The sequence below is a fragment of the Schistocerca piceifrons genome, chromosome 1 (genome assembly GCF_021461385.2).
Source record: "Schistocerca piceifrons isolate TAMUIC-IGC-003096 chromosome 1, iqSchPice1.1, whole genome shotgun sequence".
Taxonomy (NCBI): Eukaryota; Metazoa; Arthropoda; class Insecta; order Orthoptera; family Acrididae; genus Schistocerca; species Schistocerca piceifrons.
In genome coordinates this window covers 1,042,214,386-1,042,228,514 of record NC_060138.1, presented here as the reverse complement: position 1 = coordinate 1,042,228,514, position 14,129 = coordinate 1,042,214,386, and the positions used below count along the sequence as shown (strand labels likewise).

Genomic DNA, 14,129 nt, shown 5'->3' with positions numbered 1-14,129 from the left:
GACTGCTTCATACTTCTCTGCACAAGACTTCTGTTTGCATTCAAATTAACCATATACCATAATTACATTAATTATCACATTTCATGTAGGTATTGTTCTTTGTAAATCTATTTTGTTATTGTCCAAAAAAATGAATGCTTTTCATAAGAACAATCCTTACCTTATGACACCAAAATGCATAGTAGACCCCAGACATGTAAATTGCCAAAAGACTGAGGGCTATGCCAAAAAGATCAAATGAAAGGAAGCAAAGGTAATCTTTTTCTGACCGGCAAGAAAAGGTATGATAAAGTGATGACAGTATCATACATATCTGGAACAAGAAAAAAATACATTACAGTATAACACACATGGTATTAAGACTTGATTCACAGTCAACATATTCTAGTCTCTCATTCAAAGTAGCACTATTTGCTTTAAAATTTTGTAACAACAATCCTCTTAGAGGGACTTCAATGCAGATATTTTCTTCATGAAAACAACAGCAAAGGATTGTTGTTATAGGCTCATTTAAGTAACTACTGTGGGTGGATTAACAAAACACACATTAGGTTATGTAAAGGAAAACTTCTAAAAACTATAGGAAATATCTGCATGCAGGATTATAGCACATAAAGCTCCCACATGAAAAGCTCTGAATCATAGCAGATTATATAACCTCATGTTGTTTCTTAGTAAATGAGACAGTTCATGATTTGATGTATGTCAGTCGGTATGTTCAGACAAATTCTAACTAAACTTCTACTTCTGCACATTAATCAAGTGACACTGTATCATCCTGCAAGATTATAAGCACACAAGCAAACACTTCTAGCCTTCTATGGAAAAAAAATTGAGACAAACTGTATGGAGAAACATTCTGCAGCCTTGTAATTTCAGATCATCTTGTTTTCCTTTGTTTGTAGCCTCTTATTAACAAGATGTGCTAAGTAATTTACTAGTAATGATCACTCTGATGACAGAACATTATTTATAACACCTCTCACCTGTAGCTGCTTGATCTGCACTGTGTAGGGGCATATAATACAGCATGTTCATATTAACTTTCAAACTACCATTCTTTTTCTAGTTTTATGTACAAATAAACACACAGATCCACAGCGGCAATGATACTGATTGTTTATGAGAGGTTGACCAGGCTGACAGGAGTAGTGGTAATGGGAATTAAGATATGGAGGGGAAGAAGTATGGGCCTATGAAGAGCTCGGGGGAGTGATGTGGGTACTGGGAGATTGGTACAGGAGAAGACAAGTGGCTTTTAGCAGCGGTGGTAAGATGTGGACTGAAGCAGCGCATGTTCACAAACCAAAGAGGGAGGGGTCAGGAGGATATGTAGAAGGTTGAATATTGGGGAGGAATGGTGTGGGAAATGACAAGGAAAAGTGAGGGTAAAGGTAAGAGGATGATGAAGTTCAGTACATTAAGAGCAGCGTGAGAGGATGATAATGATATGGGCAGTGAAGTAGCCATTGAACTCTTTGGTATGGATGTGCAGCGTGTCCAGCAACTGGGTGGTCAAGTTTTGTGGTTAACAACAGTTTGGCAGTAGACATTTACTCGGGAAGGCAGGTAATTAGCTGTCAGTCCTTATAGAATGCAGCAATGTAATTGCAGCACAACTAGTATGTAACAAGGATGCTTTCCCATTTGGGCCTATATTTTACAGAATACGAAATGTCTATGACTGGACTGCAATAGGAGGTAGTAGGTAGGTGTATAGTACAGGTCTTGCATCTAGGTTCTCCATTTGAGAATGGTGCAGGGCTCAGAGCATCGTATAGGTTATATTGCATAGGTTGGGTGGGCAACAACCTTTCTTCTTCCCATCTCTCCTCTCTCCCCTCCCCCTGCCCCAAAACTCCTGTCAAATTTAGCACCACTCTCTGTCACTATCAAGACAGTCTGAAAACAAATCAAAAGCCATATGGGGTATTGTGAAGACTGAAACGGGGAAGAATTGTGAAAACCAGGACATTAGCTTCAAAAATTTAAAAAATGTCAGTATTAATAAACAAGATTTGCCAAATTATATTAACAATTATTTCATAAATGCAACAACTTCATTAAGCTTAAAATTTATAAACGAAGAAAAACCTGAATATCCAAAAACAGCTTGTAGGATGAGGGTAGAGCCAACAAATGAGAGTGAAGTGTTGAAAGTGATACAAAGCTTGAAACCCAAAATGTCGGCTGGCATAGAGGAGGTGCCTGTGTCAATCATAACAAGGACAGCACCACAAATCGCAAAGCCCTTTGCACACATAGCCAATTTATCATTCAGTGAAGGAACTTTTCCAGAAAGGCTGAAAATTTAAAAAGTGAAGCCATTATTTAAAAATGGCGACAAGTATAAGGTAGAAAACTATCGCCAAATTTCTCTCCTCCCAGCATTTTCAAAAATATTAGAAAAACTGATGAAGCACCGAATCAACACATATCTAAATGATCATAATTTACTTAACAGAAATCAGCATGGCTTCCAAGCACGTAAAAATACCGAAACAGCAGTAATGTGCTACACTGAACAAATAATCAAAAATCTAGAAAAAGATTATAGTGTAGTGGGAGTAAATTTAGACCTCTCCAAAGCTTTTGACACTGTGAACCAGGACATTCTCTTAGAAAAATTGGAATCGTTGGGTATACATGGGATAGGAAAAAAATGGTTTGAATCATACCTAAAAAACAGAACACAAGTTGTAGGACTGACATCAACTTACTTCAACCACAAAATAAATTCAGTATCAGAGGCAAAAAATGTAGAAATAGGAGTACCACAAGGCAGCATCCTAGGGCCCATATTGTTTCTTGTGTATATAAATGATTTTCACACCTCAGATGATGCAGCCAAAGCAATAATATTTGCAGATGATACTAGTGTGATAATAAGTGCACCAAAGCAATTGCTACCAACGACTGCTGATAAAGTACTAAATTACATCCACTCTTGGCTCAATGCAAACAGGTTGACATTGAATGTAAATAAAACAAATTATATGCAGTTTGGGAAAAGATGTCAAAATGTAAATCTCGATCTGGTGTGGGGTGACAAAGCCTTAGACAGAGTGACATCCACAAAATTGCTGGGCATTCATGTGGATGAAAACTTAAATTTTAATGACCACATAATAAAACTTGCACAGAAACTTAATTCAGCCTGTTTTGCTCTCAGAATTATTGCAAATGTTTGAACCTCAGAGGGTGCCAGAATGGCATATTTCGGCTATTTTCAATCTCTTGCCTCATACGGAATAATATCTGGGGTTCCACAACAGGGCGCCTTAAATAAATTTTTTTGTTGCAGAAGAGGGCCATCCGAATAATAACTCACAGTCATCCACAGACACACTGCAAACCCATATTCAAAAAGCTTAGAATACTTACTATACCATCATTATACATATACAAATGTGTATTGTATGTCAGGACCAACATTGCAGATTTTCAGACAAATGCCAACTTTCATAACTACAATACCCCTAATAGCGCAGCACTCCATACTTAGCGAACAAAAATGACGAATACACAAAGGCGAGCCATATCGGTGCAAAACTGTACAACGCACTGCCAGTCAACATCAGGCAGTTAGAAGATGACAACAAATTTAAAACAGAATTTAAAAAATTTCTAGTAGAACAATGTTTTTATTGTGTAAATGAATATGTACGTCAATAAATTTTTTCTAATGATATTTATAAAGGCAAAATGGAAAATACTCAATATGTACCTAATCATTCATTACCTAATCATTCATTACATTTACACACTTAAAGGACAGCTGTTGTGTGATGTAAATATATACTTAAGCAGTGTTGTGTATATAAGGACTTGCCGTTTAGGGAGGACAAAACTAAAGCCTTATGAAAAACAGAGTATGCATTTAAAATAACAAGCAGGGATGTATATAGGATATATTACTTTCATTGTATTATTATTAACCTCATTGTATTATTTTGTTTTGTACTTTTTTACGTATATATTGTTTGTGTCCATTTCTTTGAAATGGCTTGACAACATCCTTACAATATTTATTGTCAACAGATGGATAAATAAAATAAATAAATAAATAAAATAAAATAAATCACAGCTGCAGGTTTCTGTGTGACTGTGTGTATGAGTGTGTAATCTTACATTAAAATAAGAATAATCACTCAAAACCAAATAACATTCTTGGGTGTTACTTGTGTCTGTGTATCATATTAATCAGATAAAGGTGAATAGTGGCCTTTCCTAACTTCTGTTTGCAGTGCATATCATGAAAATTATGTTCTGTTTGCAAATTATGTTTATGTAATAAACAAGAAGTAAATGACATGTTCTCATTTATAATCGGTAAGAGACACTCTGCTAATTTAACCACAAGTCACTCATGGGGAAAAACAATAATAATAGTGATCATCTCTGACAGCATTGTTTTGAAAATCCCGTTAACCTTATTGAAGTTTCAACATGAATTCAGTATCACGTACTATTGTTTCAACTTTACACACAATTCTTTCTTTCTTATTGTGTTTATTGTTTCTATATAAAGAATAAAAATTCTCAAACAAAAGAAAGAAAGGAATTAAAAGTAACTATTAATTACATGAAATAGTACCATAAGAAAGAATAAAGCATGCCTTCCAATGCTACATGACATATTCTGTTGCAGGCTGTTGCAATTATAATGTAACAAAAGACAAGTATCTGATTGTTTTTGTGGTACATAACAACCTTATATTAACTTAGCATATTAATATATTACTAACTTGTTACTTTTTTAGTGAAATTATAAGGAGATTTCACTTACTTACAGCAATTCAAATTAAGAATTAGCTTACAATTTTATTTATTATAACATAATAATTCAGGCTGCTTATAAGAGGCATACAAATATGTACTTGTTGTTCCACTTTAGGCAGCTTATTAAGCTATTAACCCCTTGTTTTATGCTGAAATGAGGGGAAAGTAGTTCAGAAAAGTTATGGTAATGTACATTATGCCATATTTCATTTTTGAGTGATGGTACCTTTGTGAAAATTCTGTTTGGGACCTGTATCATGAGTGTGAGTTTCACAGTTTGTTTGATGAGGATTTCTGTTTTTTGCTGGAATACTAGCAGTGAGTACATGTAATATTACATAGTATAGAGATCCCTAGAACCCTAAAGAAGCCATTGCATTCACTACACCACAATATTACTCTTTGAGGAGCCTGGAAATAGAAATATCCAAAACATGACAATTGTACTTGCCTATCTGTAAAGCTCTTTGCACAAAATACACTGAATAATGTTTGTCCATCGATTGATCAATAAATTATTCCATCCTGATGCATATGAATTTGATATGTGTGTTACACTAATTTTAATCAGTCCCCATTTCAGACACACATGGGTTATTATGCACTGTATGCAACTGCATAAGATTTGAAATAAAGTAGCTGTAAATTAAATGTAGTGAAATCATTTGTCCATTTAATTTATGTTATTTCAGTCTTGTATTTTCTTGTATTTCTATCTTGTATTTTCTTGTATTTCAGTCTTGTATTTTCTTGTATCATTATTACAAATTGCAAAGTCTTTTGATTAGAATAGCATAAATTATTAAAGCATGGAAAATGCCTACCTATCTGATAAACAGTGTTCTTGAGCTACCTCTGTAATCTGTTTTACATTTTTTGGGAAACAGAAAACTCGTAAGTGAAGACTGTAATCTCACGTAAGTAACTCACTTCCCCTGATTTATTTCAATTTTAACAGCCTTCTGCAAAGTTTCTGAAGGAGCAATCCAACAGGAGCAGAACTTAGCATCTAAAATAAAATAATTCTCAGTATGTCTTACAACTGGACTTCACTAATGAAGTTTTGTGTGAGCAGAGTATTGTTAGGCAATCCCAAATATTAACTGCATACATCTGACTGATCATATACTAACACATTTCACAGCAGGCTAGAAATCATTTAACTGTTCTTGGAGCAGTAATGAGCCTGAATTCATAATGTATGGTCAAATACTTTTCATCTCATTCCGTAAAATTAAATTATTTCACATATACCTTTCTTTTAACATAATTGTGAAAAGGAAAGTAGCTACTCACCATATAGCGGAGATGCTGAGTTGCAGATAGGTACAACGAAACTCAAAACTGTACACAAATGCAAATGTGTGTGTGTGTGTGTGTGTGTGTGTGTGTGTGTGTGTGTGTGTGTGCGTGTCTACGTTTATTGTTGATGAAGGCCTAAATGGCTCAAAGCTTAATTTGTGACAGGCTTTTTGTTGTTCCTATCTGCAACTCAGCATCTCCGCTATATGGTGAGTAGCAACTTTCCTTTTCATAATATTGTTACATTCCATCCTGGATTTCCCATTGTTTGGTTTATACCTTTCATTTAAACTGAATATATAACTTAAACACAATCTTATCTGTAATAACCTAATCAATAGTTAAATTAATTTTGCAGAATGAATCAGTTGGTTAGACTGCGCAATACGATAGTTTTGTGGATCATTTCAGCTATCCTTGTAGACGGGTGTAATCTATACTTTCTTCCAGTCAGAGGGCATACGTTTTTGTTCCAGGGACGTTTGTATATAATGGTTAAAATTAGAGCTAATTCAGCTGCAAATTCTGTACAGAGCCCCTGAAGCCTTGTACAATTTCTGTGATTTCAGCTATTTTTCAATGCCACTGACACTAACATCTGTATCACATATCTGTGACATGGTGAAAGAATTAAACTGGGGCTGTAGTTCTGTATTTTCCTTTGTAAAGGAACTTACGAAAACCAAGATCACCATTTCTGCTTTTGCTCTACTACCCTCAATTTCTCCACTCAGGATGCAAACAATAATTGTTTACAACATACCACAGTGGTGTAGGTCAAGTCGAGATGAACAAATTGATATAGGACACTTGTGCTTTATCATACCAGGGAAATGCCTCAAACTGACGTACAAAAGCCACCTAAGCTGAAGTGCACAACATATGCTTGAGATTTTGGCTAAAATTGCCCTTGAATATTAAAGGAAACTTTAACAGCATAAAATCAACAATTGGTCTTAAATCACTTTGTTTGTCTGGCCATCTTACTACAAAACTACTGTGCTTTTAAGGGTTAGGTTTGGATCAAATTGGTAATGTAATTAGTTTTTATGTAACTTTTACAACAGTCCTCTTTTTTCTTTTTGTCCCAATATCCTCAACAGTAAGTTTAAACTAATAAAGTTAAGAGAATGAGAGTATATTGAAAATATTGGATGGTGTAGGTGCACTTTAGTTAAGGTGACTTTTGTAGATAAAAGTCAAGTTGTTCATTTCAACTTCCCCTACTCCAGTGCGGTACATTGTAAACAGTTATCGTTTATAACTCACAGAAATCTATACAGATATTACTTATAATTTCTGTATTTTTGAACATATAACTACTTTTCATGAATTTGACAACACATTTGTCCATATTTGCTCTATATAAATATGCAGTTAATTTATAACTACTTATTCTAAGATTTCTTACCTCTGAGATTATATGGTGATCATAAAGACAAATGACATCAATTTCTTTCCAATTCCTGGGATCTCCTAAGCAAACAAACAATCCATTTACTTTATTTCCTTCTAATATTCTGACTGAACTGATCTGATTTCCCCTACAGGAGCTCTCTTCAAAAAAAATTCTGAAACTTTGTCCACAAAATTTTTCTACACTTACATTTTACTTAATGTGCAAAGTCTCCTTCATAATATTCTCCACTACAACTGATACACCACTCCCAAAACCATTTCCACATCTGGAAGAGGTCTTGGTATGACTCTTGCTGGATCGTCTGTGAATTTTCTTTTACCTCATCTATCATTGCAAATCTGCCGCTTTCAACAAGGTTTTTATATTTGGAAATAAAAAAAAAGTATGCGGCCAGATCTGGAGAGTACGGAGGATGAGGCAGAACAGTGATATCACTTTCTGTGAAATAGTCACACACGAGCAGGGATGAATGTGTGAGTGCGTTATCCTGATGCAAGACCCATGAATTGTCTCACTACATTTCAGTCTGTTTCCTTCTCACATTTTCTTGCAGGCAGCACAACATGTCCTGATGGTACCATCAATTAACAGTTTGTCCCTGTGGCACAAATTCATAATGAGCTAATCCCTCAAAGTCAAAGAAAACTAACAGCATGGCTCTGACATTTGATCTGACCTGGCAAGCTTCTTTGGGTCTTGGAGAACCTTTCCTGACCCAATGTGAAGAATTAACCTTGGTTTCAACATCATAACCATAGACCCACATCTCATCATCAGTTACAGCTCTTTTAAGAAACATCTCATTTTCATTTAGGCAATCCTGTGTCAGGATTTCATGACATGATCCAACTGAAATATCACATTCTTCTGTGATATCTTGGACAGTTGGTCTTGGATTGACACGCACAATTTCACTGACATTCCTGACATGAGCATCGTCGATAGAAGTCAAAGAGCGTACTGAATGAGGGTCATCTTTAACTTCTGTCTGGCCATTTTTAGCCATGTGAGCCATTTGTAACACCGAGTACAGCTTAAGCACTAGGCTTCTTGCACCATTTGGCGTGTCTCTGTAAAGATTTCCATGAGTTTCACACAAAATTTAATGCAGACGCATTGCTCCTCTAACTCTGTCATATCGAAATTCGCAAACTGTGCGACACAACATTCTACTCAATACAGCACTGAACAATAACTAATAGACACATAACAATGAAAGTTCTGGCAGTTATACATTAAACACATGGGTGTGCATGGATGCAAACTGCATTTCACTCCAACACCCCAATGGCGCAAAATTATGAATGTTCCGGAATTTTTTGAACAGACTTTGTACTCTTATGAGATGAATAATAGTCTGTCATTTAACCGTCTACAATACTGTCTATATTTAACATGTAACAGTTGTCTTGCCACACACCAATAACTAAAGGCACTTAAAGGCACCTGCCTTTGTGTGGTCCCCCCCCCCCCCCCCATATCTGCTGACATATGTTACCATATTAAATAATGTTCGAAATACCTGGAAGCATCCAAGAAGAACTCCTACAATGAATTTGTCTGCGAATGATGCATGGATGTTAAGGAGAACTAAATCATACAGTGTCAGTCCTAAGAATAACATCCATCCAAATATGTGACTCCAAATGTTTATTGTCTCATTTGTCCACCAAAACACACTGAAAAAGAAAAATATTAAAATAAAATCTTTATTTTAAAAGATAACATAATAAAAATACAGCATAAAATGCAAATTCCACCAGAGGTTGTCCCATAACATCAGTCGACAGCTTGGTCTCAGTAAGTGAGCTATTCCTCAGTTTTTTAAATTATTATTTACGTTTTTTGGGGGTGGGTCACAGTGGTTACAACCTATTCTAACCCCTTTGAGTGTGATGGGTGCCATGGTGCCTCTGTGCTTGGAGGCAAGTGTTGCATTACTTGTTTTGCTATTAACCCTACAGCAGGTGTACCTATGGATAAATTGTGCCAACCACAAATAACAGTCTTGTACTGTTCCACTGATGGTTTACAACTGCAAGAACACACTTATTCCTTTACTATTGCTTCAACTAAATCAGTACTGAGTTGTGCTGTCATATATCCAAGTCAGTGGCAGCAATATAAAATAAACAGTGAGCTATGTGAGAAAAAAATTCATGATCCATGCAAGAAAATGAGCCAGATTCCAAGCTAGCAGCACAATCCAACAATGAGGCAATTGCCTATGAGATAATTAGCAACTGGATAAGTGACTGTCTGGGATCTGATGCAACTGCGCTGTGTAATACATTGAGTGGGTCATTACTGTGCGGGTACATTTGTACGTGGCAACAGAATAATATGACAGTTTATTTTATTACTGTTTATGTGCAGTCACAATATGTCACACAGCCACTACACATTAAAAACCTGCACCATTGTGTGGCATACATGGTTGAGCAGCTTGTTGGCAGTGCTGCACCAAGTGCATCACGACATAGGTGCCAGCGAGTGAACCTTTGCTGAAAAGATAGCAGTATGAGGGGATCTAGTTTTGGATGGCGAATAAGTATCTACCAGGGCTAGAGCTCAGTCGTGGAAGTGGCCGTTGGATTAACTACATGCCATGGCTGCAGTGGTGGATGGAAAAACACAAGAAAGAGGGTGATGGCCGGAGACCTGCGATACGGCGGGAATGGGAGCAGTTTGCCTCAGGGGTATTTGGCTGGCTGTTACTGTAGCAGAATCTGGAGACAACAGAATTGCCTGTGTGAGTGTGTTACTAGACAGTGCTGTTCTCTTGTGTTGGAGGTCTGCAGATGTTATTAAGTGGTGTGCACTGCTGTGTGTACTGTGCGATTTCACCTGTTAAGCACACATTATAAAGCCAGTATTTGCCCTCTAACTGTACTTCATATCTGTCAGTTCCAGATTCTCTAAGTTTTTTAGATGTATATTGTTTGGCCACTGGAATTGACGTCATTTGATTATTTATTATGTTCTCTGCAATCAAACCGCTCCTTATTTAACTGTCATGCTGCAGGTGATGCTTATTTGGATTGTATTTTTGTTATAAAAATTCTCTTAAAGATTGAAAGTAGAATCTGCTACTTGTACAATGGTTTTGTGTGGAACCTTTAATACGTATGTATTTTATGTCAATTTTCTTTGTTACGAAGTAACACTGATACTTTACTTGTTTTACTGTAGTGGAACTTCATAGTGTTACATTAGCATTTTGGTGTTGCATAAATTCTTGTTGAGTACCTACAAAGCTGATTTGCTTGCCCTTACTGTAACAGTTTTGGTCTTAAATAAAGTAAGCAAAGTTTAAGAGAAGCCTACAGGATTTATTGCTGGCCAACTCCTTCTACTGCACTGATGACTTAGTCAAATCAACTGATTTGTATTCGTCACTAATAACACCAAATAATGTGAATATCAGTATAATCTGACTTCTGTACAAATTCAATGGGATAATGTGATTAGTTTAAATATGTGTTGTAAAATAATTTTCCTATTTGATGATGCATAGCTACAACAGCCTAAGAATTATCGTATGTACCTGACTGTATTAAACATTTACTTGTTTTGTGACATTAAATTTTAAATGAAAATATGTTTAAGATTTCTTGACTTATTCCACATCCATTATGAACATTTCAGTTTTCTGAGGGTCTTGCACTGAGGGTTGAACACTGCGACTATGACTTTGTCTACTGATGCCATGATCTTGAACTTTTTTGGCATTGGTGATCCTTTTTGGCTGAGCTCCATTGGTGCTCTCTTGTTGTTGGGACAAAATGCTGAAACCTGCTTTCATCACCTGTCACACCCCCCCCCCCTTTCCCCACTCAAAACAAATGCAAATGCAATTGTTGACAGATGTCCAATCTTCTCTGTTGTGAGCATTCAAGACACCCACAGTTTTTTGTACTGCTCTTCTTGAACGATGGCCGTACACATTTCCGTGATATACCATCCTTACCTGAGAGATGCCATTTTTTCAAATGATTTTCTCTGATTATTTCATCAACCTAATTGCAACGAGTCTTATTAGTTGCTAACATGGTCATCCACTCTGAGCTCTTTCACACATGTTGAGGTTAGCACCACCATTATCCTAATTACGAGCACGAACTACCCAATGTTGCACATTACTGTTGTCAATACAGCCCTCAACCCTCACCGTACAAGCTTTCATTCTTTTATGGATTTCAATCAGAGGCACATTTTCTGTGCTCAGAAACTCAACTAAAGCAAGCTGTTCCTCATGCACCAACATAGTTAAGTTACGCATGGCCATGTTACACACTACAATTTGGAGACCTCCAGCAGCCGAGGGTTGCAATTTACATCAGCAAAATGGTAATGTCAACTGAATAATGTGCATGACTGTAATACCTCAGCTGATATTGAGAAACGAATGAAAAATCTGGAGGCATTAATTTTCAGCACACAATCATACTTGTCATAGTCATGATGCTGCAAACTCCATTTATCTTGCACTAAACTTAAAATTTTCACACAATCCACGTTTTGTGTATGGGAACATCATCCGATTACACCAAAGAAAATCAAATGGTTTGAATTGTGCTGACTTTCATCCAAAGTCTGTACAACTGGTCAATGAAATCAGTTGTGCGAAGACTGTGCACCTCCTGGCATACAGATTTGAAAAAGATCTCATTTCTTCAGTCAATATCAGTTGTCAATGGATTGCCCTGATGTCTGTGCCACTGTGACTGCAGTCTATTAGTAAAACAATAGTATCCATCTAACCTGGGAGATATGAAAGAAGTTTGAAACTAGACAATCAACTTTTTCACAATGTGTGTGATGATAGAGAAGTCATTAGTACACAATAAAATGCATTATTCTGTAAATACCTTGCTATACAGTATTTAACATTTTATTTTCAGTGGACAGTTTCAACTGACATCAAATTAGAAATGCTTATTTGGTTATACAGAACAACACACGAATATTCTTGTCAGTTCTCATAAATGATTACCAGCAATATGACGAGCAGTATTTGAATTTGTAGTATTTAGATACGGCTTTCATAATCAAATATTGTAGAGCAACACTTTTTCCACCGACTGATGTGCATTTCGGTGGTTGAGTAATGCTGAATTGGATCTCTGGAAAACTGCTAACAACAGTAATGACACCCACTTATCATTCAATGACTGGACCTAACAATATCAGACCTGATACACTCACAAAATAAAAATATGCACATCAAATTTTGAGTTCTTTAAGCTAAAAGATGGTTCAGCACGAGTAAAGGCAAACAGAAAACAAACAAGGTACATGAAAAGTCTAGATAAGGATAAAAATGTCACTTAAAATCCTGGGCCAGAAGTTGATATGTCATTCTTTCCATTTTTTACTACCACAGTAATGTGTTGAAATCTGGTAACATATAACCTCCAACAAACACATAATTTGAGTTCAGCAACAGTTACTGTATACAGGACACATCATAATTAATATAGAAATTACAAATGACTACAGCTATTTAATGCATAGTAATATACCAATAAGAATTAAAGAGAATGAAAAGAAAGTTTAAAAGCTTTTTACGTATTTCATGGTTGTTCAGTATGACTCTCTGAGATCACATCGACAACACCTAAGTGATAATCAGTTTCACACCACACATTCTGAACAATACACACTTATTTTGAGTTCTGGAACTGTTTTCAGCAAAGGAGGCACATATACGAGGTTTCCCGCATAATCCTACAAAAAGGAATCATATGGTGTCAGGTTCAAAGATCTGTGCAGCTAGGAACAGAACACAGTGTCACCATGCCCACTGCAATTCGTCCAATGGTTTTGAGTTGTTGATTTGAAAATTCACCGCACTTGTGAACAATCAAAATCTTAAACTTTCTTTTAAGTTGTCTAGAATTCTTATTGATGCATCGCTAGGCTACAATGATTGGTAAAGCATTCCATTTGAATTGCCCTGTACTCTTGAAACCATGTTAAACACTAGAACCCCAAGTAAAGAATAATTAGGAACAAAAGAAAGTGGAAAAAAGGATGTGATCGATCAGTGCAATTGACAATCAAGCTGGTCCCACAAATGAGAATTGTCCTATCTGTATAGGAACTTGGTACTACTGCTTTGAACAGCTGCATCTTTCAAAGATAATAAAAAGTAGTGCACTAAACTCAGAATGATTCAACTGTTTTGCCCATTCACTGTGAGTAGAGTAGTCTCTTACTGAAATTTACAGCATAATTTCACAAAGTGCAACCACTTGGACAACTTCTTACAAATGCAAATAATGCACATATATATCAAGTTGCTATGAAACGGCTGTGGGGTCTCAGGATTTAAATCCTATTGTGGCATCTTTGTGATGGAGTAGAGAGGTGGACTTCAGCCTACAACTTATACAAAGTGCTATTCCTGGACTCTACACAACTCTTTCTCAGGAACACCATCATCCACCAACAAAGATTTGGGCCCAAGTCACAAAGGGCATTACACACCACTGCCTACCACATTTGACGGCTAGGAGTAACCACATACGCTATCAACTGAAGAAGGTGTTTTTAATGGATATGTTGATTCCAGAATTTTTCTGATTACAGTGTTTCACTATCGTTATATGCCAAATGTCTT

General features: G+C 36.2%; 1 protein-coding gene across 2 annotated transcripts in view; it reads right to left on the bottom strand.

Moving 5' to 3' along the window:
- Positions 1 to 14,129, bottom strand: part of LOC124796384 (progestin and adipoQ receptor family member 3-like) — a 184,813-nt gene that overhangs the window by 21,455 nt on the left and 149,229 nt on the right. For both annotated transcript variants that reach the window (XM_047260551.1, XM_047260557.1), the window contains 2 exons: positions 9,027 to 9,183; positions 161 to 313 (listed from right to left, as the gene is read on the bottom strand). In XM_047260551.1, the coding sequence (XP_047116507.1) occupies positions 161 to 313; positions 9,027 to 9,183 (310 nt within the window). The remainder of the gene's footprint in view (positions 1 to 160; positions 314 to 9,026; positions 9,184 to 14,129) is intronic.